The sequence below is a fragment of the Cyanistes caeruleus genome, chromosome 32 (assembly GCF_971803275.1).
Source record: "Cyanistes caeruleus chromosome 32, bCyaCae1.hap1.1, whole genome shotgun sequence".
NCBI lineage: Eukaryota > Metazoa > Chordata > Aves > Passeriformes > Paridae > Cyanistes > Cyanistes caeruleus.
The window spans coordinates 3525251-3550808 of NC_141733.1; the positions used below are offsets into that span (position 1 = coordinate 3525251).

A 25558-nucleotide genomic window follows, 5' to 3' on the forward strand; every position below is an offset into this window, starting at 1 on the left:
TTAGCCTTGACTGCCACGCATCGGACTGCTGTCCGTGTGGGGCTGGGGATGCTCAGCCTGGAAAGAGAAGGGGGCTGGCGAGGCCTCCCTGCAGCTCTAGGAAAGATGGGCACAGAGACGAGAAGCCTTTCAACTGCAGGAGTGAGCTTGAAGTTGGATCTAATGAAGCTGCTCTTTTCCACTCCGGCTGCTGGGCCACTGGCCCGGGCTGTGCACAGAGGCTGGGGATGCTCCATCCTTGGCAACATCCAAGGCCAGCTGGGAGCGGGGCTCTGAGCAACCTCTTCTGGGCGAAGATTGCTCCGCTTGGAACAAGATGGTCTTTAGGGTCCCTTCCAAGCCCAAGCACCCAGGGATTCCATCATTCATTCTACGGTCTCCGTTGTCCACTTCAGCCTGGGCCTGAACTCCTGGCGGTGATGTCACAGTGCACGCTCCAGCTAGAACTTCCAGCATCCAGCAACGGCCACAACACAACCCTTGGCTCCTTGTGCCAGCACGCTCTTCATTCACCCTGCTCCAAGCCTACCCCTGTCACCTTGTTGCCACCTGCTCCCTGATTCCCCCAGCAGTCCCCAAAGCTCCCCATCGCTTGGATTTTGCTCTCCATCCCTGCAGGATGTCTGCATTTGTTCCAAAAGAGCTATGGTACTATTCCACGGAGGCGGACACCCCGCAGCTGCCTGGCTGGGCTGGAGCTCTGTGGGACAGGGTGGGAAATTTTGCTACCTCTGCAGGCTGGCACAGACCGAGTGGAAGAGACGGACGTCGATACACAGACTGATAGAGAAGAAGCCATGGAAGTGGACGGAAAGGATACTGGAGAGGAAGAGATGGATGTGGATATGTACGAGACAGAGGAAGAGATGGAGGTGGAAACGAAAGATTATATTGAAGAGATGGATATTGATCTAAAAGACAAGGAGGAAGACATGGTCTTGGGATGAAGACCGATGCCAGCAGCAGAACAGGCAGGTGCTCCCCACAGGCAGAGTGGGTCCCCTGCTGCCAGCCTGGGGCCGGGCTGGGCACTTCCTGCTCAGGGACACGCTAGCCCATGCACTGCATTCTGCTGGCCATCCCTGGCCTGGCCTGGGCTTGCTGTGGGCCACACAAGCCCTGTTCCAGTGCCTGGGCCACAACCGCCAGCCAGGCTCCCTTCTGGCAGCAGAGTCCCACTGGGCCAGTGTCCCAGCCCGGCAGCACATGGAACACCCTTCCGTGCCTGACTGCACTGACCGTGCTACTTGTTTTTCTTCCAGGACTTAGGGACATCACAGACACAGATGCCGCCCTGCTGTACATACGTTTTACAGTTGTTGTGTTCAGGACAGAGGTTTTAGAGTTTGTTTAAGTTGTCTGTAAATACGTTTCATAGAGTTTTGTTAGAGCTGTTCTCAGGTAAATAGGTTCTATAGTTTGTTGTTGTTGTTGTTGTTGTTGTTGTTACCAATATTCTTACAGTGTAAATATGTGGTGTAGTTCATTCTTGTTCCTTTTCTTCTACAGATAAACAGTCTTTGATTTTCACACCCCAGTTCTCTTTGCATTTTCTTCGGGCACATTTGCAAAGCTGTGGCTTGTTTCGGGAACAATGTTTGCAGGACTCTAAAAAGAGTATCAAAATCGCTCTGCCACACTCTCAGCTGCTGTTGCTGCCCCAAAAAGCACTGGCTGGCTTTGCTCACACAATCACAGTTGTGGTGGCATTTCTACCACACCATAGGACAGCGATGTTTTCCCTCTTCTCCTGGAAATACCTACAGCACTTGTGGGTAGCAAGGCAATCATGAGCCTCTTTTAGTGGCCCTTGAAATTGGACATGTGAAATGAGGCACACAAAGCCACAGGCCAGCTGAACCTGGCATCTCTGAATGGGTCTTTACATTCTTCCCAGGAAGATGAATGGCAATCACTATTTTGGCAGGGAGGAAAGTGCATCAGCTAGCAATTTGCTGTAGAAAATGTGCTTTCTGCTCCTCTCACAGCCAAAACTCCTACCCATTTCTTGGAAGTCCTTCTTAGATAAGGACCGTGTTCAACTGAGTGACAGTGAAGCCAAATGGCAATGCCGCAATCAATTGTCCTGTACACAATCTCCTTCATCCACGTGGAAGGTTACTGACGGGCACACAAGAGGACGGAAGAAACCCAAATGCATCGTTGGACATCATAAAGTCAGACGTGTTGAGGGATGAAGAAATCTTGCAGAGATATGGAAAGCTGCCCTGAAAACCCAGTTCGGGGAGAGCCTGAGCTCTTTTGTGCTTCTAGGCCTGAAGATGCTCAGCAGCTTTCCCAGATGCTCAGCAGGCAGTAGGATTGTGCCTGAATCTGGCTCTGGAAATGCCAGTGCCTCAACTGAGAGCTGTGGCAATGATTTCCATTGCATGGAGAGGGGCCACAGTCCTGCAAGAGTCTTTCAGCAGAGCAAACAGCAGCCTGGAGGGTGGGCAATCTGGACCACTGCATGCTCATCCTTCACCACAATGCAGAGCTGCCATGGATCACTTTTTCCATTTCTGCTGTTGGATATGGTTTGGAGAAGTTGTTCTAGGTGGCTTTGGATGGTGATCCAAGTAGGAAGCAGCCATTCGCCTGCTGTGATATCCTTACAACTAGTCCTAACTTCTCATTGCCTTTGGTTTGATTGGGGGTGTTTTATCTGTTTGTTTGATTGGTTTCTTTGGGTTGGTTTCTTTGTGTTTTTCTCTCTTTTGCTTGGAGTTTCTTTTCCTTTTTTAGAAATGACTGGTGAAGTTGGCACAAGCAAACTCCAGAAAACGTAAAGCAGGCTTGACTTTCCAGAAATTGCTTTTGGCTGGCTTTAGCTGCATTCCCCAGGATCACGATTGTGATAAATGGGCCAGGAGACCAGCTCCTTTTAAAAAGGCCATTATTAAGCAGCACAGCTCTGGGGTGGGGGCCCGAGGGGTCGCGCACATCGCCACTGCTTCCACTGGACACCGCAGAAGAGGAGAATCCGTACAGCTCTGTCAGTGGGGCAGAGCTGGGCCTTCCTCCCTCACGGGAGTCCCCGGGAAGACTCCTTCTTTAGGCCTTGTAGTCTAGGCTATCATCCTAGTCGAGTCTCCTCGAGGTTATGTCGGCCTCGGAAAGAAGCCAGGGGACTCCTCTGGGTCTTCCTTGTTAGATGGTGCTGGTTCTATTCCTTCCCTTTTGCGTTGCTCGTTGTTTTGGGGTTTTTTCCAGTCTGGGTGCATCCCATAAATCTCTGGTCTCTCTCGTTTGCATAAAAGTCAGTATGTCATCTTCCTCCTCAGGGCGGAACAGCAACTCGGGGCAGGGATACAATGTTGCCATGTGGGAGTCTAGGAGCAGTGGGGGCAGTGCCTGGCTGAACACAGAACAAGAAACACAGGGTACAGCAACTTGGGAGAGGGAGCAGGGCCTGGCTGAACAAGGAATAAAAAAATATGTGGTACAGCAATTTGCGACAGGGGTACAAGGTAAGTAAACCTGGGACAGGGGTACAAGGTAAATAAGGAGTTTACAAACAGCAACTGTAACATATTATTCTTAACAATATCCCCCCTCTTATATTTTGATCGGGCTCTAGCCCGCATCAACCATTAACTTCTGGCTCTTGGGAATATTTATCTCTTAATTCTCGATATTGCTCATATATTTCCCTGGCAGTTTTGTGCTCTCGATCCTGACTTTGGGTTTCCATTAACATGATCCTGGCCTGCTTCTTGTCTTTTATTTCAGGGATCTGGATGCTTGCTTGTACTGTGGTAGTCACTGTCTTGATTAGGCAGGGGAGTAAACAGGGTAGGAACAAGAAACTTGCAAATGCACAGACAGCATTGTAGTAATAGATCAAAATGTAAAATTGTGTATGGTGATACGAATAATAAAGGCATCAAGTTCTCATAATAGACTGATGTCTATTAACACTCAGAAGATGGTGTGTGGTGATCAATATATGGTTTTGTTGAAAGATAGTATTATTTCATTATTATGTTACATATACTGTTACTGTCATCATCACTTTGCCCTTGAGCTTGTGATGCTTGAAGGAAGGTTTTGCTGAAGGTCTGCTAACTACGTAATTTTGAAATAGCAAGACTGTGATGTATAGGAACTGCTGTTTCCCACAAAAGAAGTGGGTCTGGGCTATTTCTTTTCACTTAAGACTGTCATTCCTTCTCATCCCCCCATTTTGGGGAGGGATAGCATTTGTGGGGTCCAAGGAATTTCATGAATAGTGTGCTAGCCCATTCTAAGGAATAGGTGACCAGCTGAAGGGACCTAATCTGAATTGGAGTTTCCAAAAAGTATCCTGTGCAGGGCAGTGTGAACTGAAGCCTCTGGCTGGAGAGAAAGCCAAGAATTCACAAAGAGCTGCACTAGAGATAATGTCACTGCAGCTGTTATGCAGGATCTGTTCCTCAGTAAGAGAGCATTATTTACCTATCTGAAATAGCTTAAAAATGCTCTAATTTTTTTAAAAAAATTCTTCAGTTTATACTATATAAATAATCACCGATTGTGAGATTCAATCTCTAATGTCAAAAAGCTTTCTTACAGTTAGTTAAACTTAATTTATTTTTTCTGGTCCTGGTCTCATCTAGCATACACCTCTCATGTTTTCTTTGAATTTTCTTCAGCATTAGGAACTTAAAAAAGATCAAGAGTATACATAGATTTAGGAACACTGTGTAGCAATATTCTCTTGTGCTGAGCTGGATCTTATTTTTTGTCTGGGCCAGGAGTTCTGTGCAAATTGATTTAAAAGGCCTAGTTGTAGGATGTGGATTGTAGGATGATGCTGAGCTGGCAGTGCTCTTGCTCTGAAAAAGGCAGATGGGATGCCGATGCATCAGGTATTACAAATGCAGATAAAAAAGTATTGGTGTCACTGCAAACACTGCTACTCTGAAACAGAGTAAGAGATGTGATTCAAATCTTCTGTATTGAAAAACATTAATTGAAACTGTACTGGAAGCAGAGACGTTGCCTCTAAAATGGCAGAAGAGAATGACCGGATGTTTGTCTCAAGTAGCTGTGGAATGGATGATGTGATTCTAATTTCTAGGGGAAAAAATTGATGAAAAAAATTAGATAAGCCTAAATAAAATATTGACTTAAGATAAAATGTACACAGGTCATTGATAAAATTTGGTTTAGAGTCTAAAAGGTGTTCCTGAGTGTTACAGCCAGTAGATTCTGGGATAAAAGGAGTGTTCAGTGGAGGAAGGAATCAGACTGGATTTGGTAGCTTTGCGATAGGTCTGTGGTGGAGATTCGGGGCTGTTGGACCCCAAGGAGCTTTCGGAGTGTATTTTTAAGCAGTTAGTGCCCTCTAGTGAGAGTCTTAGGTAATAATCTTGGTCCTGGTTTTGTAGTATGTTAACAGCTCTTAACAGTACTTTGGTGTGTTACCGAAATGAAAGAAGCTTTGGTATTAAAAATGCAGGAGGATGAGTGTATGAAGAAAGATCCTATGAATCCAAGTCATCAAGTGGTTTGTATTGGGAGGGATCTTTAAAGGTTTATTATAAGTGTAACCACCTTCTCATGTGGATTGTGTCCTAAAATCTTAGGTACTTCTTTAGACGATCACTCAAGTTTTTGCAGTTCAGTGTAAAGCAGAAGATGTCAGCAAACTTGTGATTTCAGTCTTGACAACTGAAGAAGCACTGCATTACATACCTGTGGAACCAAGTGGCAGGATTAGAAGTACCAAACTCGTGGCAAAGTAGATGTTTCTGTTTTGAAATAAGCACATCATCTAAAAGCATAAATCAAGAAAAAAACCCCTGCTTTCTTAGAAGTCAAAAAGTTACAGCTACTATTTTTTAAATATTTTTTTTCTAAAGGTTACAAAACCCCACTGGAAAAAAATCCTGGAGATGATAAAACAGATGAAGAGATGGAGGGGACACATTCAGAGGATGAAATGTTTGCTCAGAGAGGCCTTCGCAGAACTCAGAGTATGAAGTCTGTGAAAACTATTAAAGGCCGTAAAGAAGCAAGTATAATCCTGGTTAATTGAGTTTGTTCTTTCAGTGTATATTGGCATTATTCATAGTGCAGAAATTTATTTTTATTTTTAATATTGGAGAATTTGTCAACAGTAACTGGGTTCCAGAATGCTAAATGGGAAAGAAAGCATGTGACAACAATATCTAAGTTTGGAGCTTTTGTAATTTGACGTGTTTAGGGGAAATATATGTATGAAATTAATGAAGCAAGGAGCAAGGGAGAGGAGACGAAACAGACTCTCTATTTGAAATGCTAATTTTGGCACCACCAAGCCTAATTTCAGGAAGTGTTCGCCTTGAAAAGGGTATGAATAACAATAATATTATCTGTGTGTTGTGCACACTTAAACATCTGCTGTTTAATAGATAAAGAATATTCAGAATTTTTTAGTTGCCATAGACAAACAGCCTGACTCTTTGTGATCTACAGAGAGAAGATCCTAGTTAGCATCCTAGTGCATGCATTACAAAATTTAAAGATACTCCAGTATAAATCTCTGTGAAGTCTCATAAAAGTTTTTAGGTCATTCCAGGAAAACAATTGATACTTACTCTTCTTGCCTAATTCTGTTGAAACTTTATTTTATTCAGTCATAGGTAGATTCTCTTAGTGAAACCGGGTGTCCAAAGCACATTGGAAAACATTTGCTAAATAGGATTAGTGGGGAGCTGAATTATATTTCCATTTCATGTGACTTAGTACTTCATTATAATTTTGTTTTTCCCCTCAGATACGATACGGATCACTAAAATACAGAGTAAAGAAGAGACCCGTTGTATACTTTTAAGTGTACTGCACAATTCCTGCAAGAGAAACTGCTGTACTATAGTAACTTGAATTCAAGTGTTAAAGATCTGTGTACAATGCCTAGAATGAGTCTGTATGAACAGATATGGTAGGACTTGGTTTTGTGAGCCCAAGTGATCAGATAAAGTATTACTCTGTTTTTCTATAATTGTGTCATGTTTAGATTTAAATCTGGACAAGTTACAGCATGGATTTCAGCACTCCTTAAATAGGAGTAAAATGAGTAATAGGAAATACTCCTTTGCCAGAGGTATTGAACAGATTGAAATAATTGCAAATCAAATTGAATTAAGAGAAGCTGTAAGTATGTAGAGCTTGTGAAAATTGAACCATCGTGTCCCCAAGTTTACACTGAAAGATAAATATACTTGAAACATTTTTCTGAACTACAGTTCCTGAAAAGGCCTTTGTGTAATTTTTAAATGTACAGTTTAAAGGACAGTGGGTGATGGAGGGAAAGGAAAAGGATAGATGAGGTAGGTAAGATACATCCTTAACTTCATCATTTTGTGTCATATTGTCAAGCTTAGCAAACTGGGGTACATACAGCACTTTATGCAAAACTGTATAGTTTTGCACACTTAATGATTTACAACTGCACGTCATTTTAGTGACTTGCTACATAGGCTAGAGTTACATTTTGAATGCCAGCAATTCTTGTATTTCATGATATTTTTAAAATTCATCTTGATTCCTTAAGTACACTTAGGATGCTGTAGATATCTGCTACTAATGATATTATCAGGTGCCTTTCTATGTATTACTGGGCTGTGTAGGATTTGTGGTTTTGGGGCTTTGTTTTTTTTTTTTTTTTTGTTTGTGGGTTCTTTTGTTCGTGTCTGTCTTCCTCCATCTAAAGAGATATAACATGATTTAAGACAGATTTTGGTTAAAATTGTGGTAAGTAAAACATGTAGCAATTCCAGTGATGCACCTCAGGGATCGAAGGAGACTCGCCTCTTGCGCTCACCTTCTCCGAACTGCGGAGTCGCGGCTTCTGCCTTTCTTGCCCTTAATGCAAGCGGAAAGCTTTTGCACAGGGTTTGGCGAGGAGAACGAGTGACAGGACAGCACATGTTTGTGCAGATTACCCCTGCCACTGATGTAAGCACGGATTTGCAGCACCCTATGCCACTCGTGGTGTCACAGGTTTCTGTGCTGCGCAGAGCATTTCTCTGCATCTGGGAGTAAAAGGGAAAGTGCAACTATTGTCGCAGAGAGCAGCAACAACAGTAGGGAGCAGCAGAAGGAAGTAGTGATCTTACTTCTTCCACACGACAACTAGCTACTAATCAGCAAGCGTGCGAGTGGCAGCTGCTTTCCATTTGCAGTCTGAAAGTCTCGCGCAACAGATGCCTTTTAAACACCTTCCTTATTCGCCTGCCCGCAGCGCTCGCGTTTTCCACCGCCCGCGCACTGACCGGCACTCTCTCTCAGACACACATGGTATTTCGGCCGGTTGCCAAGAACTCCGGAAAGCAGCTTCTGCCGAAGGAGGCTCGCCTCTTGCGGTTACCCTCTCCGAACTCCGGAATCGAGGCTTCTGCCTTTCTTGCTCTTAATGCAAGCGGAAAGCTTCTGCACTATGTCTAGCGAGGAGAACGTGTGACAGGACAGCACATGTTTGTACAGTTTACCCCTGCCACTTACACAAGCACGGATTTGCAACACCGTATGGCACCCATGGTGTGACAGCTTTCTGTGCTGCGCAGGGCACTTCTCTGCATCTGTAAGTAAAACGGAAAGCGAATTGTTGTCGCAGAGAGCAGCAACAGCAGTAGGGAGCAGCAGAAGGAAGTAGTGATCTTACCTCTTCCACAAGACAACTACGACTAATTAGCAAACGAGCGACTGGCAGTTACATTCCACTTGCAGTCTGAAAGTTTCGCGCGCCAGATGTCTGTTAAACATGTTTCTTATTCGCTTGCCTGTACCGCTCGCGCTTTCCACCGCCCGCGCGCTGACCGGCACCGTCCCACAGACACACATAGTACTTTGGCCGGTTGCCAAGAGTCCCGAAAAGCGGCTTCTGCCGAAGGATGCTCGCCTCTTGCGCTCACCTTTTCCGAACTGCGGAGTCGCGGCTTCTGCCTTTCTTGCCCTTAATGCAAGCGGAAAGCATCTGCACTGTGTCTAGCGAAGAGAACGAGTGACAGGACAGCACATGTTTGTGCAGATTACCCCTGCCACTGATGTAAGCACGGATTTGCAGCACCCTATGCCACTCGTGGTGTCACAGGTTTCTGTGTTGCGCAGAGCATTTCTCTGCATCTGGGAGTAAATGGAAAGCGCAATTGTTGTCGCAGAGAGCAGCAACAGCAGTAGGGAGCAGCAGAAGAAAGCCGAAACAGTACTTCTTGCACACGACAACTTAGCGACTACTCAGCAAGCGTCCGAGTGGCAGCTGCTTTCCACTTGCAGTCTGAAAGTCTCGCGCACCAGATGCCTTTTAAACACCTTCCTTATTCGCCTGCCCGCAGCGCTCGCGCTTTCCACCGCCCGCGCACTGACCGGCACTCTCTCTCAGACACACATGGTATTTCGGCCGGTTGCCAAGAACTCCGGAAAGCAGCTTCTGCCGAAGGAGGCTCGCCTGTTCCCGTTACCTTCTGCGAACTGCGGAGTCGCGGCTTCTGCCTTTCTTGCCCTTAATGCAAGCGGAAAGCATCTGCACTGTGTCTAGCGAAGAGAACGAGTGACAGGACAGCACATGTTTGTGCAGATTACCCCTGCCACTGATGTAAGCACGGATTTGCAGCACCCTATGCCACTCGTGGTGTCACAGGTTTCTGTGCTGCGCAGAGCATTTCTCTGCATCTGGGAGTAAATGGAAAGCGCAATTGTTGTCGCAGAGAGCAGCAACAGCAGTAGGGAGCAGCAGAAGAAAGCCGAAACAGTACTTCTTGCACACGACAACTTAGCGACTACTCAGCAAGCGTCCGAGTGGCAGCTGCTTTCCACTTGCAGTCTGAAACTCTCGCGCACCAGATGCCTTTTAAACACCTTCCTTATTCGCCTGCCCGCAGCGCTCGCGCTTTCCACCGCCCGCGCACTGACCGGCACTCTCTCTCAGACACACATGGTATTTCGGCCGGTTGCCAAGAACTCCGGAAAGCAGCTTCTGCCGAAGGAGGCTCGCCTGTTCCCGTTACCTTCTGCGAACTGCGGAGTCGCGGCTTCTGCCTTTCTTGCCCTTAATGCAAGCGGAAAGCATCTGCACTGTGTCTAGCGAAGAGAACGAGTGACAGGACAGCAACATGTTTGTGCAGTATACCCCTGCCACTGATGTAAGCACGAATTTGCAGCACCCTATGCCACCCATGGTGTGACAGGTTTCTGTGCTGCGCAGGGCATTTCTCTGCATCTGGGAGTAAAAGGGAAAGTGCAACTATTGTCGCAGAGAGCAACAACAGCAGTAGGGAGCAGCAGAAGGAAGTAGTGATCTTACTTCTTCCACACGACAACTAGCTACTAATCAGCAAACTTGCGAGTGGCAGCTGCTTTCATCTTGCAGTCTGAAAGTCTCGCGCACCAGATGCCTTTTAAACACCTTCCTTATTCGCCTGCCCGCAGCGCTCGCGCTTTCCACCGTCCGCGCGCTGACCGGCAACGTCCCACAGACACACATGGTACTTTGGCCGGTTGCCAAGAGTCCTGAAAAGCGGCTTCTGCCGAAGGATGCTCGCCTCTTGCGTTTACTTTCTCCGAACTCTAGAATCGAGGCTTCTGCCTTTCTTGCTCTTAATGCAAGCGGAAAGCTTTTGAACAGCTTCTGGCAAAGAGAACGCGTGACAGGACAGCATATGTTTGTGCAGCTTACCCCTGCCACTTACACAAGCACGGATTTGCAACAACCTATGCCACCCATGGTGTGACAGCTTTCTGTGCTGCGCAGGGCATTTCTCTGCATCTGGAAGTAAAGGGAAAGAGCAATTGTTGTCGCAGAGAGCAGCAACAGCAGTAGGGTGCAGCAGAAGGAAGTAGTGATCTTACCTCTTCCACAAGACAACTAGCAACTAATTAACAAGCGGGCGACTGGCAGTTACATTCCACTTGCAGTCTAAAAGTCTCGGCGCCAGATACCTGTTAAACATGTTTCTTATTCGCTTGCCTGCCGCGCTCGCGCTTTCCACCGCCCGCGCGCTGACCGGCACTCTCTCTCAGACACACATGGTATTTCGGCCGGTTGCCAAGAACTCCGGAAAGCAGCTTCTGCCGAATGAGGCTCGCCCCCAGCGGTTACCTTCTGAGACTTGCGGAGTCGCGGCTTCTGCCTTTCTTGCACTTAATGCAAACGGAAAGCTTTTGCACAGAGTTTGGCGAGGAGAACGTGTGACAGGACAGCACATGTTTGTGCAGTATACCCCTGCCACTGATGTAAGCACGGATTTGCAGCACCCTATGCAACTCGTGGTGTGGCAGGTGTATGTTCTGCGCAGGGCATTTCTCTGCATCTGGGAGTAAATGGAAAGCGCAATTGTTGTCGCAGAGAGCAGCAACAGCAGTAGGGAGCAGCAGAAGGAAGCCGAAACAGTACTTCTTGCACACGACAACTTAGCGACTACTCAGCAAGCGTCCGAGTGGCAGCTGCTTTCCACTTGCAGTCTGAAAGTCTCGCGCAACAGATGCCTTTTAAACACCTTCCTTATTCGCCTGCCCGCAGCGCTCGCGCTTTCCACCGCCCGCGCGCTGACCGGCACTCTCTCTAAGACACACATGGTATTTCGGCCGGTTGCCAAGAGCTCCGGAAAGCAGCTTCTGCCGAAGGAGGCTCGCCTGTTCCCGTTACCTTCTGCGAACTGCGGAGTCGCGGCTTCTGCCTTTCTTGCTCTTAATGCAAGCGGAAAGCTTTTGCACAGAATTTGGTGAGGAGAACGAGTGACAGGACAGCACATGTTTGTGCAGCTTACCCCTGCCACTGACGCAACACGGATTTGCAGCACCCTATGCCACCCATGGTGTGACAGATTTCTGTGCTGCGCAGGGCATTTCTCTGCATCTGGGAGTAAAAGGGAAAGTGCAACTATTGTCGCAGAGAGCAGCAACAACAGTAGGGAGCAGCAGAAGGAAGTAGTGATCTTACTTCTTCCACACGACAACTAGCTGCTAATCAGCAAGCATGCGAGTGGCAGCTGCTTTCATCTTGCAGTCTGAAAGTCTCGCGCACCAGATGCCTTTTAAACACCTTCCTTATTCGCCTGCCCGCAGCGCTCGCGCTTTCTACCGCCCGCGCACTGACCGGCACTCTCTCTCAGACACACATGGTATTTCGGCCGGTTGCCAAGAACTCCGGAAAGCAGCTTCTGCCGAAGGAGGCTCGCCTGTTCCCGTTACCTTCTGCGAACTGCGGAGTCGCGGCTTCTGCCTTTCTTGCCCTTAATGCAAGCGGAAAGCATCTGCACTGTGTCTAGCGAAGAGAACGAGTGACAGGACAGCACATGTTTGTGCAGATTACCCCTGCCACTGATGTAAGCACGGATTTGCAGCACCCTATGCCACTCGTGGTGTGACAGGTGTATGTGTTGCGCAGAGCATTTCTCTGCATCTGGGAGTAAATGGAAAGCGCAATTGTTGTCGCAGAGAGCAGCAACAGCAATAGGGAGCAGCAGAAGAAAGCCGAAACAGTACTTCTTGCACACGACAACTTAGCGACTACTCAGCAAGCGTCCGAGTGGCAGCTGCTTTCCACTTGCAGTCTGAAAGTCTCGCGCACCAGATGCCTTTTAAACAACTTCCTTATTCGCCTGCCCGCAGCGCTCGCGCTTTCCACCGCCCGCGCACTGACCGGCACTCTCTCTCAGACACACATGGTATTTCGGCCGGTTGCCAAGAACTCCGGAAAGCAGCTTCTGCCGAAGGAGGCTCGCCTGTTCCCGTTACCTTCTGCGAACTGCGGAGTCGCGGCTTCTGCCTTTCTTGCCCTTAATGCAAGCGGAAAGCATCTGCACTGTGTCTAGCGAAGAGAACGAGTGACAGGACAGCACATGTTTGTGCAGATTACCCCTGCCACTGATGTAAGCACGGATTTGCAGCACCCTATGCCACTCGTGGTGTCACAGGTTTCTGTGTTGCGCAGAGCATTTCTCTGCATCTGGGAGTAAATGGAAAGCGCAATTGTTGTCGTAGAGAGCAGCAACAGCAGTAGGGAGCAGCAGAAGAAAGCCGAAACAGTACTTCTTGCACACGACAACTTAGCGACTACTCAGCAAGCGTCCGAGTGGCAGCTGCTTTCCATTTGCAGTCTGAAACTCTCGCGCACCAGATGCCTTTTAAACAACTTCCTTATTCGCCTGCCCGCAGCGCTCGCGCTTTCCACCGCCCGCGCGCTGACCGGCACTCTCTCTCAGACACACATGGTATTTCGGCCGGTTGCCAAGAACTCCGGAAAGCAGCTTCTGCCGAAGGAGGCTCGCCTGTTCCCGTTACCTTCTGCGAACTGCGGAGTCGCGGCTTCTGCCTTTCTTGCTCTTAATGCAAGCGGAAAGCATCTGCACTGTGTCTAGCGAAGAGAACGAGTGACAGGACAGCAACATGTTTGTGCAGTATACCCCTGCCACTGATGTAAGCACGAATTTGCAGCACCCTATGCCACCCATGGTGTGACAGGTTTCTGTGCTGCGCAGGGCATTTCTCTGCATCTGGGAGTAAAAGGGAAAGTGCAACTATTGTCGCAGAGAGCAACAACAGCAGTAGGGAGCAGCAGAAGGAAGTAGTGATCTTACTTCTTCCACACGACAACTAGCTACTAATCAGCAAACTTGCGAGTGGCAGCTGCTTTCATCTTGCAGTCTGAAAGTCTCGCGCACCAGATGCCTTTTAAACACCTTCCTTATTCGCCTGCCCGCAGCGCTCGCGCTTTCCACCGTCCGCGCGCTGACCGGCAACGTCCCACAGACACACATGGTACTTTGGCCGGTTGCCAAGAGTCCTGAAAAGCGGCTTCTGCCGAAGGATGCTCGCCTCTTGCGTTTACTTTCTCCGAACTCTAGAATCGAGGCTTCTGCCTTTCTTGCACTTAATGCAAGCGGAAAGCTTTTGAACAGCTTCTGGCAAAGAGAACGCGTGACAGGACAGCATATGTTTGTGCAGCTTACCCCTGCCACTTACACAAGCACGGATTTGCAACAACCTATGCCACCCATGGTGTGACAGCTTTCTGTGCTGCGCAGGGCATTTCTCTGCATCTGGAAGTAAAGGGAAAGAGCAATTGTTGTCGCAGAGAGCAGCAACAGCAGTAGGGTGCAGCAGAAGGAAGTAGCGATCTTACCTCTTCCACAAGACAACTAGCAACTAATTAACAAGCGGGCGACTGGCAGTTACATTCCACTTGCAGTCTAAAAGTCTCGGCGCCAGATACCTGTTAAACATGTTTCTTATTCGCTTGCCTGCCGCGCTCGCGCTTTCCACCGCCCGCGCGCTGACCGGCACTCTCTCTCAGACACACATGGTATTTCGGCCGGTTGCCAAGAACTCCGGAAAGCAGCTTCTGCCGAATGAGGCTCGCCCCCAGCGGTTACCTTCTGAGACTTGCGGAGTCGCGGCTTCAGCCTTTCTTGCACTTAATGCAAACGGAAAGCTTTTGCACAGAGTTTGGCGAGGAGAACGTGTGACAGGACAGCACATGTTTGTGCAGATTACCCCTGCCACTGATGTAAGCACGGATTTGCAGCACCCTATGCAACTCGTGGTGTGACAGGTGTATGTGCTGCGCAGGGCATTTCTCTGCATCTGGGAGTAAATGGAAAGCGCAATTGTTGTCGCAGAGAGCAGCAACAGCAGTAGGGAGCAGCAGAAGAAAGCCGAAACAGTACTTCTTGCACACGACAACTTAGCGACTACTCAGCAAGCGTCCGAGTGGCAGCTGCTTTCCATTTGCAGTCTGAAAGTCTCGCGCAACAGATGCCTTTTAAACACCTTCCTTATTCGCCTGCCCGCAGCGCTCGCGCTTTCCACCGCCCGCGCGCTGACCGGCACTCTCTCTAAGACACACATGGTATTTCGGCCGGTTGCCAAGAGCTCCGGAAAGCAGCTTCTGCCGAAGGAGGCTCGCCTGTTCCCGTTACCTTCTGCGAACTGCGGAGTCGCGGCTTCTGCCTTTCTTGCTCTTAATGCAAGCGGAAAGCTTTTGCACAGAATTTGGTGAGGAGAACGAGTGACAGGACAGCACATGTTTGTGCAGTATACCCCTGCCACTGATGTAAGCCAGAATTTGCAGCACCCTATGCCACCCATGGTGTGACAGATTTCTGTGCTGCGCAGGGCATTTCTCTGCATCTGGGAGTAAAAGGGAAAGTGCAACTATTGTCGCAGAGAGCAACAACAGCAGTAGGGAGCAGCAGAAGGAAGTAGTGATCTTACTTCTTCCACACGACAACTAGCTACTAATCAGCAAACTTGCGAGTGGCAGCTGCTTTCATCTTGCAGTCTAAAAGTCTCGCGCACCAGATGCCTTTTAAACACCTCCCTTATTCGTCTGCCCGCAGCGCTCGCGCTTTCCACCGTCCGCGCGCTGACCGGCAACGTCCCACAGACACACATGGTACTTTGGCCGGTTGCCAAGAGTCCTGAAAAGCGGCTTCTGCCGAAGGATGCTCGCCTCTTGCGTTTACTTTCTCCAAAATCTAGAATCGAGGCTTCTGCCTTTCTTGCTCTTAATGCAAGCGGAAAGCTTTTGCACAGCTTCCGGCAAAGAGAACGCGTGACAGGACAGCATATGTTTGTGCAGCTTACCCCTGCCACTTACACAAGCACGGATTTGCAACAACCTATGCCACCCATGGTGTGACAGCTTTCTGTGCTGCGCAGGGCATTTCTCTGCATCTGGAAGTAAAGGGAAAGAGCAATTGTTGTCGCAGAGAGCAGCAACAGCAGTAGGGTGCAGCAGAAGGAAGTAGTGATCTTACTTCTTCCACAAGACAACTAGCAACTAATTAACAAGCGGGCGATTGGCAGTTACATTCCACTTGCAGTCTAAAAGTCTCGGCGCCAGATACCTGTTAAACATGTTTCTTATTCGCTTGCCTGCCGCGCTCGCGCTTTCCACCGCCCGCGCGTTGACCGGCACTCTCTCTCAGACACACATGGTATTTCGGCCGGTTGCCAAGAACTCCGGAAAGCAGCTTCTGCCGAAGGAGGCTCGCCTCCTGCGGTTACCTTCTGAGACTTGCGGAGTCGCGGCTTCTGCCTTTCTTGCACTTAATGCAAACGGAAAGCTTTTGCACAGAGTTTGGCGAGGAGAACGAGTGACAGGACAGCAACATGTTTGTGCAGTATACCCCTGCCACTGATGTAAGCCAGAATTTGCAGCACCCTATGCCACTCATAGTGTGACAGGTTTCTGTGCTGCGCAGGGCCTTTCTCTGCATCTGGGATTAAAAGGGAAAGTGCAACTATTGTCGCAGAGAGCAGCAACAGCAGTAGGGAGCAGCAGAAGGAAGTCGAGGCAGTACTTTTTGCACACGACAACTTAGCGACTACTCAGCAAGTGTGCGAGTGGCAACTACGTTCAACTTGCAGTCTAAAAGTCTCGCGCACCAGATGCCTTTTAAACACCTTCCTTATTCGCCTCCCCCAGCGCTCGCGCTTTCCACCGCCCGCGCGCTGACCGGCACTCTCTCTCAGACACACATGGTATTTCGGCCGGTTGCCAAGTGACGCTGCCCCTGCCGCGGCTCTCCTCGCCCTGGCTAGCTCTTACTCCCTAGCCGCTGGCAGCGCCGAGAGTGGGGAACGGTCTGGGAGCTCGTTGTCCCAGACCGAACCTTCAGAGCCTGCGAGCTACCAAGCTCTGCGGTCTCAGGTGCGTCGTGGGTGCCCGATGAAGGCAAGGAGGAGGCTCAGAGTCCCAGGTTCTCTCCAGAAACCAGGTTTTATTCCAGGGTCGGGAGCAGTGGATGGGGGAAGGACTGGAAAGGTCAAGGGTAGGACGGTCTGAGCGAGGAGCACCTCCGTGCGCTCCAATTTAAGGTGGGGAGGGTACAAACACAAGAACCAATCAGGGCATCTCAGGGGAGGAGTTGGGGGGAGGGTTTACAATGTTGGGGACCAATAGGAATAACACGTGGGAGGGGCGGCAGTCACAATGCCAATGGGGCTTCGAGTGAGGGATAAATGACAGGGAAGGAGCTAGAACAAAAGGTGGGGTTTACATGGATTGATGGGGTTCAGGGGCAGTAACAGGGTGATGGACAAGGAAGGTTCAGGAAAAAGAGGAGGGGTTTACAAAACTGACAAGTGGGTAAAACCATTACAACCCATGGGGGGAACAACATCAGGAGCAAACCATTTAAATTAATAATCAGAACAAAATAAACAGGCGGCAACATCTCCCCCTTTCTTTTTTAGAAAGAGGAGGTTGCATCCGCAGGAGGTGCAGAGGGCTCAGGGAACCAGTCTTTAAGAGAGGGAGAGGGTGGAGGCGAGGAGGAAGGAGAAGGAGCATCCACAAAATTAACTTGGGGAGGAGGAGATACAAGGTGGAGAACAGATTGAATTAAACATCTCTTCAAAATGGCGAACGCAACCAAAATTATAAAAATGATGAAAACAATCCATAAAACAGTTTTCAGGATGGATGAGAGCCATCCAGACAGTCCCCAGTTGGAAAAGATGTTGGTGGCCCAGTCCTCATGTTCTTGTTTTATCTGGTGGACCATGCCTCTCATCTGTTCTATGGTCTGGCGAATGGAGGGACTTTTTGATGTCAAGTTCATGCAGCAAAGCCCCTCAAATTCCCTGCAGTCGTGGTTGTGCAGGAGCAGCAGGTAGTCTATGGCCGCCCGATTTTGGAGGGTGGCTTGCCTGGTGATTTCCTCGTCTTCGAGGAGGTCGCTTAGCGCAGCTGACGTTAAATTTGCTTGTTTTACTACCCAACACTCGAATTGGCCTAATTCTCCAAGGGCTTGAGCAGCGGCCAACCAAGGCAGAAAAACAGACACTGCTACCCGTTTTAGCTTACTCCAATGGAAAATTTCTGAGTCGCAGTCTGGGTCTAAGTCGTCCAGGCTGCGCTTCTTGATAGCCGAATTATTCTTTTGGCTCCAATTTTCGATTTGGGTCGTGTTGGGTGAAAACAAGGACAGCCGGCCCAGTGTGCACGGCCCTCCGAGAAGGCGAGAGGGGATGCCTGCCCATGCCCGATCTCCACAGATCAAAAATAAACCTTTGGGCAACTGAAGAGGGGTAGGGTTAAGGGTTGAGGGCATCTTCACATGTGCGATGTTCTGGCACCACTTGGCTGCCTGGAACTGCCTGTTGACTTGCACCACTTTGGGATAGGGGGCAGGGTTAGAAGGGTAATAACGAAAATGAACACAAAATGACGCTGGGGAGGAATCCAGAAGGTCGAACTCTTGGGGCTCAACGGTCGCCTTCTCCAGCGTGGCTTGCCAGTCTCTCCAGAGGAGGAGGGGGTTCTTCGCTGGCCTTCTGATTTTATACATCGGCGCTGAGCGGACGACACGTTGAGCCGGCCTTCCCCGGTTGGCGTCATGGAGCAAGGTGGTAAGGGAGTCGGGAAACTCTTCAGGTTTCAAAGGGATCCCCACCAGGCAGGTTGACATTGGGTTTCCCGCTGCTCCAGTGGAGAGGCACAGCTCGTCACGCTGCAGGGACTTCGCCAACATGACCCACACGTTTTGCTTTGGTTGAGGCACGATCCACCCTTCCATCTGGGCCACTATCAACATCACACCAAAGATGATCTTGGCGACGCTTGGGGCTGTCATGTCTTCAAGGATGGCTCTCTCTAAAACAAAGCAAACACAAAACATAACTTAACTGAAAAGAGGAATCTCTAAAATAAAGATTTGGGGTTTTTCTCCTCCTCCTCCTTGGGGGGTCCGGAGATGACCTATTCGGACGGGACAGCACCCTCATATTGATCTGGCGGCCTGCTTGGATGTTTTGGGACATACGGTTTCACCCACTTTTGTGGGATCCACCGCAGTCCTTGGGGCGAGGAAACGCAGGCGTATCCCCGTCCCCAGGCCACCAGATTGAAGGGACCCATAATTCGTTGGGTCTCGGGGTCTCGGACCAGCACTGGAGGGCGCTGCTGCAACTTGTAGCTGTTGGCAGATGTAAAATGCCGGGCCACTGGAGGGTTGGGATCACTGTCGGAGCAGTTCAGGAAATTCAGCGTGTAAAGGGCCTTGCACAACCGTTCTTGTGGGGTGCAGCCCTTTACTGTCCCCTTTTGATGGACAAGGACGCGCTTGAGCGATTGATGGGCTCGCTCAACAATCGCTTGGCCTGTGGGGGAGTGTGGGATGCCTCTCTTGTGTGTCACTCCCCACTCCTGCAGGAAATCCTCCAGTTTCCTGGAGGTATAAGCTGGGCCATTGTCCGTTTTGATCTCTTTGGGGACCCCCAGCACAGAGAAAGCCTGCATGAGGTGTTTACATACATGCTCGGCTTTCTCCCCTGTGTGGGCAGAGGCATAGATAGCACCTGAGAAGGTATCAATGGAAAGGTGCACATAGCGGAACCTGCCGAATTCTGGGACGTGTGTGACATCCATTTGCCACACCTCACAGCTCCCCAGGCCTCTGGGGTTGACCCCAGCTCCCAGAGAGGGCATTGCAGTGGACTGACAGTGTGGGCACGTGGCCACGATGGCTCTGGCTTGATCTCGCCTCAGGTGGAATTGGCGGACCAGCCCAGGCACGTTTTGGTGGAACATCTGATGACTCAGCTTGGCTTGCTGGAATACATCAGGGAGCTGAGCCATAGTGACAGGAGTAGCGAGGGAATCAGCTCTCTCATTTCCCTCGGCTACCGGGCCAGGGAGTTCAGTGTGCGACCTCACGTGCATCACAAAAAATGGCTGCTTTCGGTGGGAAACGGTAAAGATTAACTTGGAAAGCAGCTCGAACAGCTGCGGATTGGAGACCTCCTTTAGGGCGGCATTCTCTGCCCTAGCTACTACCCCAGCAACATATGCCGAATCTGTAACCAAATTAAATGGTTCGGGAAATCTCTCAAAAGCTCTGACGACAGCATCCAACTCAGCGACCTGTGGAGATCCCTCCACATACTTAACATCCGCTTCCCACCGCTGAGTTTGAGGATCCACCCAAGTCACAACTGACTTGTGGGATGCTCCAGATGCGTCAGTGAAAACAGTCAGGGCCTTGAGGGGTTTTCGACTCCGAATTGAACTTGGGATAATGTTAAATTTAGCATTGAAGAATTTGTGTGCCGGTGCGTGGACTGAAACTTGTCCACTGTAGCTATCAAAAGCGATTTGGAGAGCCTCGTTCTCCTGCAGCAGCTGTTCAAACATCTCCTTTGTCAGCTTATCTGGGGACGCCCTGTCCCGAGACAAGCTGACAGGCACCCGTACACAAGCAAAGTCGCACCCTGCCATCTCCCTGAGCCTGGCTCGAGCCTTCCTGACCAGCTGAGCCACCAGCTCTTGTGGCCGGGTGATACTCTTGGATCGTTGATGGCTCAGGAATACCCACTCTATGATCAAGAGTGGGTCCCTTGAGCCTTGATCCCACTGAAAGATGAGCCCACACAGGTGCGGCAACCTTCCCAGAATGATATACTCAAACGGCAGGGTCGGCTCATATCGATGTGCCTGCCTTTCCATTAAAGCTATTTGTGCCTTTCTCAGTGCTTCCCTCGCCTCTGGAGTCAGGGTCCTAGGAGAACTAAGCTCCTTCTCCCCCTTCAAAAGCATGAAGAGGGGGGCTAGGTCTTCGGTGGTGAGGCCCAGCCAAGGCCTGACCCAGTTCAAGGTCCCGCACAGGGAGTGAAGGTCTGCCAAAGTTTTTGGATTACTGTTGATAGCCAATTGTTGAGGAACAATGGTCCTCTCAGTAATCCTCAGTCCCAGATACTTCCAGGGTGGCATCCTTTGAACCTTGTCTTCCTGGAGCTGGAAACCTGCAGATGTTAGAACTCTAACCACTAGGTCAAGTGATTGAGTAAGCATATCGTCATGGGGGGCGCACACTAGGACATCATCCATATAGTGATAGATGATGACCTCCCCCATTTTGGCGCGAACGGGAGACAGCAATGAAGAGACATACCACTGGCAGATGGTTGGTGAATTTTTCATTCCTTGGGGCAACACTCGCCAGTGGTATCTTTTCATTGGGGCTTCTCGGTTAAGAGTGGGCACCGAGAAGGCAAACCGTGGGGCATCGTCAGGGTGTAGGGGAATTTGAAAAAAGCAGTCCTTAATATCAATCACTGCCAATTTCCAATTTCGGGGGAGCATGGTAGGGGTAGGCATCCCTGGTTGAAGTGGTCCCATGTCCACAATGACCTTATTAATTTCACGAAGATCGTGAAAGAGCCGCCACTTATCCTTCCCCGGCTTACGGATAACAAAGACCGGGGAATTCCAAGGGCTTGTGGTTTCTACTATATTTCCCTTATTAAGTTGCTCCTCCACGAGTTCGTTGAGCGCCTTTAATTTATCTTTTCTTAGCGGCCACTGGTCAATCCAGACCGCTGTATCAGTTGTCCAATCTAATTTCTGGAAAGGGCGCTCTACAGTGGCCGCCTCTAAAAATCCCGAGGGGTTTTCGGGATCTCGATTTTAACCCCCCACTGGGACATGAGATCTCTTCCCCACAAGGGAACCTGATAGTCAGCAACAAATGGGCGTAAATTTGCCAATTGCCCATCCGGCCCCGCAATTTGCACCACGCTCTTTGAAATTCTTGCCAATTGGGTACCCCCTATGCCCTGTATCTTGCCTGCCACGGGTTGCAACTCCCAATGTGACGGCCATCTCCTTTCAGGGATGATCGTCACATCCGCTCCCGTGTCAAGCAGTCCTTTCATCTGAAAGGATTCTGCACCCTGCTTGACGCTGCAGTCCAGAATGGGCTTTTCCTCACCCACCACTTCTGCCCAGTAGACGCCTGGTGCGTGGTCGTCTACTGGGACCTGCTCAGGGATTGGTATGAATTGGGCAATGATTTGCCCCTTGGGCAAAAAGAAGGGTGGATGAGTGCAGCGCGCCAGGAGAATGAGGTTCTCCGGACCACCCGAAAAGGTGATCGGAGAAATCTCAATCTCCGGGGGTGTGTGCTTGGTGTCCCCGATGGCGATGCACTTACTGTCACGTCCGGTGTCCATTGTCTTCCCCTCCAGTGGGTCCACAGCTACTACCGTCCAGCGCTGGGACCGGAAGAGGATGTCTCGCGTCGTTACCAAATGTCTCGTCCAGTGAATAGGCCATGTCCGGTTCTTGTTCTCCCCCCCCTCTGCGATACCTGCCCCATTTGTAGCTTCGCGCGGGGCAGGTTCGCGCCGCGCTCCTAGTTTTTTTTATTAAAAACTCCCTCTCCCGCTTTTCCCCCCATGTTGCCCCTCGCAGGCCCAGGGCAGGGAAGTAGAGCAGTGCAATCCCGGGCCATGTGTCCCAGCTGCCCACAGCGGTAGCATTGCAGAGGCCTTCCAGCTGGTGGTGGTAGTTGGCCTGGTGGGTGCTGGGTCACTGCAGCTGTCGGTAGTCTCCTGGCCGCTTGCGGTGGTGGTGGCACCCTGGACGCCCCCATTAACGGAACCTTCTTTTCGCAGGCGTCAATGAGGTCATCCAAGGTGGGCGGCGGATACATAGGCAGGCTAAAAATGACTTGCTTACAGATATCGTTACAATTAGCTTTAGCCATTTCTAAAATCAGCTGCTCCTGCATTTCTGGTCTATCAACCTGCCTCTCTATTTGTTCCTGTAGGCGGTTGATAAAAATATTGAAGGGCTCATTAGGGGATTGTTTGATGTTAGAGAAATTCGTGAGGGGTTCCCCCCCCGGCAGGATGTTAAATGCCTTCTCAGCGGCCTCTGTTATTTTAATTAGGACAGACCGGGGTAAGACCCTGGCCTGTTCTTCTGGCTTTCCCCAATTCCCTTCACCGCACAGGTGGTCTATTGAGAGGGGGTTTTCATCCGCGTCAACCGCGGTCTCCTCGCTGCGCAGCAGCTCAGGAAGGATGGCCTCCAACGATTTCTTCCACCTCTGTTTCCACAGCCTATAGTCAGCTGGGGAAAGGAGGCAGGCAAACAACTCCTTTAAATCGTGGGGGACCATCTCGTTCGCGGAGAAGGTGGCCTTTAACAAGCCTTTAAAATATTCACTTCTCCTGCCGAACTCTTTCTGAGCCTTGCACAGCTCCCTCTTTGTTTGGAAGGAGAAGGGTTCCCATTCTCGGTACCTCCCCCCCCTTCCTCTAAAACTGACCGGTGCGGCAAAGGGAATTATAACCTGTTCCGGGTTCTGGTCCTTAGGCTTGTCACTTCCGGTTCCCGAAGCGTGGGAACTGGTAGGAGGGGCGTGGGAACCGGAAGGGGAGGCGTGGGAACCGGGAGGAGGGGCGTGGGAACCAGAAGCCGGAAGAGGCGGGGCTGGAGGACCGACTGAGGGGGAGGGTTGAAGGGAGGAGCAACGGCCGGAAGGGGTGGAGTTTTGGGTGGTAACGCCTTGGGGACACACCCCCGAGGAGGAGGAACCATCTGGGGATAAGTGGGAGGGGTCAGGGTAGGAAGAGAGGGAGGAGCTAGGGAGGAAGGGGTTGGACTTTGAGGGGAGGAAGGGATTGTGGGAAGAAGGAGCACAAGGGAGGGGTCCGACCATGCGGTCTCCGCCATCTTGTGTCCCTCGGGGGCCATTTTGGGAATCAAGTAGGGTATGGGGAGACTTAGGGGAAAACTTAGGGGAACACCGGGAATGAGGGAGTGTAAGGGAACCAGGGTTCTGGGAGAGTAACTGGGGATCAATAACTTTATCAACTTGGGGATTTGGAACTTGGAAAGGGGAAAACTTGGAGTTATTAACTGGGGAAGTAGGGGAATGGGTAAGGGCTCCGGCAGCTTGGCCAGGGCTACCGGGGCAAGGGTTTTGAGGGAGGCTTGGGGAGCCAGGGAGACTACTGCCGACTTCGGAGCCCTGCGTTTTACGGGTTGCTCCGCAGGTCTCCCCCAACTTAGGGACAAGGGACGAGGAGCAGGGGTTTGGGGAAACTGGGGAAACTGTAGAAACTGGGGAAGGCTGCGTTGGCTGCTTCTGCATTTCCCTCTTTTCAACTAACGCAGTCCGAATTAGAACGAAAAGCGGGATTAATTTGGCGGCTGTTTTGTCCCCCTGAACTACTAAAGCCGTTAATTTGGACCCGACCGAATTCCAAAACGACACCGAAAGAACATCTTCGGGGGACATATGGGGAAAATGCAGAAAAAGCCAACGTACAAGCCTCTTAACCAACCCTCGTGAATATTTGTGCTTCCCACCCTCAAGGAGACCCACAACTTGGAAATAAATCCCCCTCTGCGGAGCCGACAAACGTGCGCCCATCTTCTATCCCCCGGCTCCGCAGTTCCACCGCCTCCCAACAGCAAATGCGAACTTAACAAACAAAAGAATAAGGGTCAAGACCCAGCTCACACACAATACTCATACAATACTCACAGGGGCCACACACACACCCCCTTTTTCCCCCACCGGGGAATACTTACCGGGTCTTGACTTGGGCTGTGGGAAACGTCCGAGCACCCCAGAAGCGGTCTCCTGCGCACCGGGAGATTGTCGCTTCTTCCCCTGGGAGCGCTGCCGGACAGAAACCGGCCTGCTGCAACCAGGGTAGCCGCCGCCCAAAGAGTCTTTATAAGTCCACACAGACTCCTCCGGGGGTCTCCACGGGCTGTAGAGGCCCCACGTTGGGCGCCAACTGACGCTGCCCCTGCCGCGGCTCTCCTCGCCCTGGCTAGCTCTTACTCCCTAGCCGCTGGCAGCGCCGAGAGTGGGGAACGGTCTGGGAGCTCGTTGTCCCAGACCGAACCTTCAGAGCCTGCGAGCTACCAAGCTCTGCGGTCTCAGGTGCGTCGTGGGTGCCCGATGAAGGCAAGGAGGAGGCTCAGAGTCCCAGGTTCTCTCCAGAAACCAGGTTTTATTCCAGGGTCGGGAGCAGTGGATGGGGGAAGGACTGGAAAGGTCAAGGGTAGGACGGTCTGAGCGAGGAGCACCTCCGTGCGCTCCAATTTAAGGTGGGGAGGGTACAAACACAAGAACCAATCAGGGCATCTCAGGGGAGGAGTTGGGGGGAGGGTTTACAATGTTGGGGACCAATAGGAATAACACGTGGGAGGGGCGGCAGTCACAATGCCAATGGGGCTTCGAGTGAGGGATAAATGACAGGGAAGGAGCTAGAACAAAAGGTGGGGTTTACATGGATTGATGGGGTTCAGGGGCAGGAACAGGGTGATGGACAAGGAAGGTTCAGGAAAAAGGGGAGGGGTTTACAAAACTGACAAGTGGGTAAAACCATTACAACCCATGGGGGGAACAACATCAGGAGCAAACCATTTAAATTAATAATCAGAACAAAATAAACAGGCGGCAACAGCCAAGAACTCCGGAAAGCAGCTTCTGCCGAAGGAGGCTCGCCTCTTGCGGTTACCCTCTGCGAACTGCGGAATCGAGGCTTCTGCCTTTCTTGCTCTTAATGCAAGCGGAAAGCTTCTGCACTGTGTCTAGCGAGGAGAACGTGTGACAGGACAGCACATGTTTGTACAGTTTACCCCTGCCACTTACACAAGCACGGATTTGCAACACCGTATGCCACCCATGGTGTGACAGCTTTCTGTGCTGCGCAGGGCACTTCTCTGCATCTGTAAGTAAAACGGAAAGCGAATTGTTGTCGCAGAGAGCAGCAACAGCAGTAGGGAGCAGCAGAAGGAAGTAGTGATCTTACCTCTTCCACAAGACAACTACGACTAATT

The 25558-nt window shown here is 50.3% G+C and overlaps 2 protein-coding genes and 1 long non-coding RNA gene across 3 annotated transcripts; 1 reads left to right on the forward strand and 2 right to left on the reverse strand.

Annotated features, from left to right (window-relative positions):
- The first annotated feature begins 470 nt into the window (after positions 1-470).
- Positions 471-6964, forward strand: LOC147647950 (uncharacterized). Its single transcript, XR_015281333.1, has 6 exons — positions 471-648; positions 738-971; positions 1263-3470; positions 5571-5725; positions 5847-5998; positions 6743-6964. It is a non-coding gene; the product is annotated as an uncharacterized LOC147647950 (long non-coding RNA).
- A 9704-nt stretch (positions 6965-16668) lies between these two features.
- LOC147647951 (uncharacterized) lies at positions 16669-18670 on the reverse strand. Its single transcript, XM_086870608.1, has one exon. It carries the CDS (start codon positions 18588-18590, stop codon positions 17160-17162), a length of 1431 nt encoding a protein of 476 aa, XP_086726734.1. The 5' UTR covers positions 18591-18670; the 3' UTR covers positions 16669-17159.
- Positions 18671-22103: 3433 nt separating this feature from the next.
- LOC147647952 (uncharacterized) lies at positions 22104-25174 on the reverse strand. The gene has a single exon (XM_086870415.1). The coding sequence runs from the start codon at positions 24132-24134 to the stop codon at positions 22104-22106; it is 2031 nt and encodes a 676-aa protein (XP_086726541.1). The 5' UTR covers positions 24135-25174.
- Positions 25175-25558: the final 384 nt, after the last annotated feature.

Coding starts and splice junctions, on each gene's coding strand:
- LOC147647951 (XM_086870608.1), bottom strand. CDS start 18,590: ATGTTTTGTGTTTGCTTTGTTTTAGAGAGAGCCATCCTTGAAGACATG.
- LOC147647952 (XM_086870415.1), bottom strand. CDS start 24,134: ATGGGCGCACGTTTGTCGGCTCCGCAGAGGGGGATTTATTTCCAAGTT.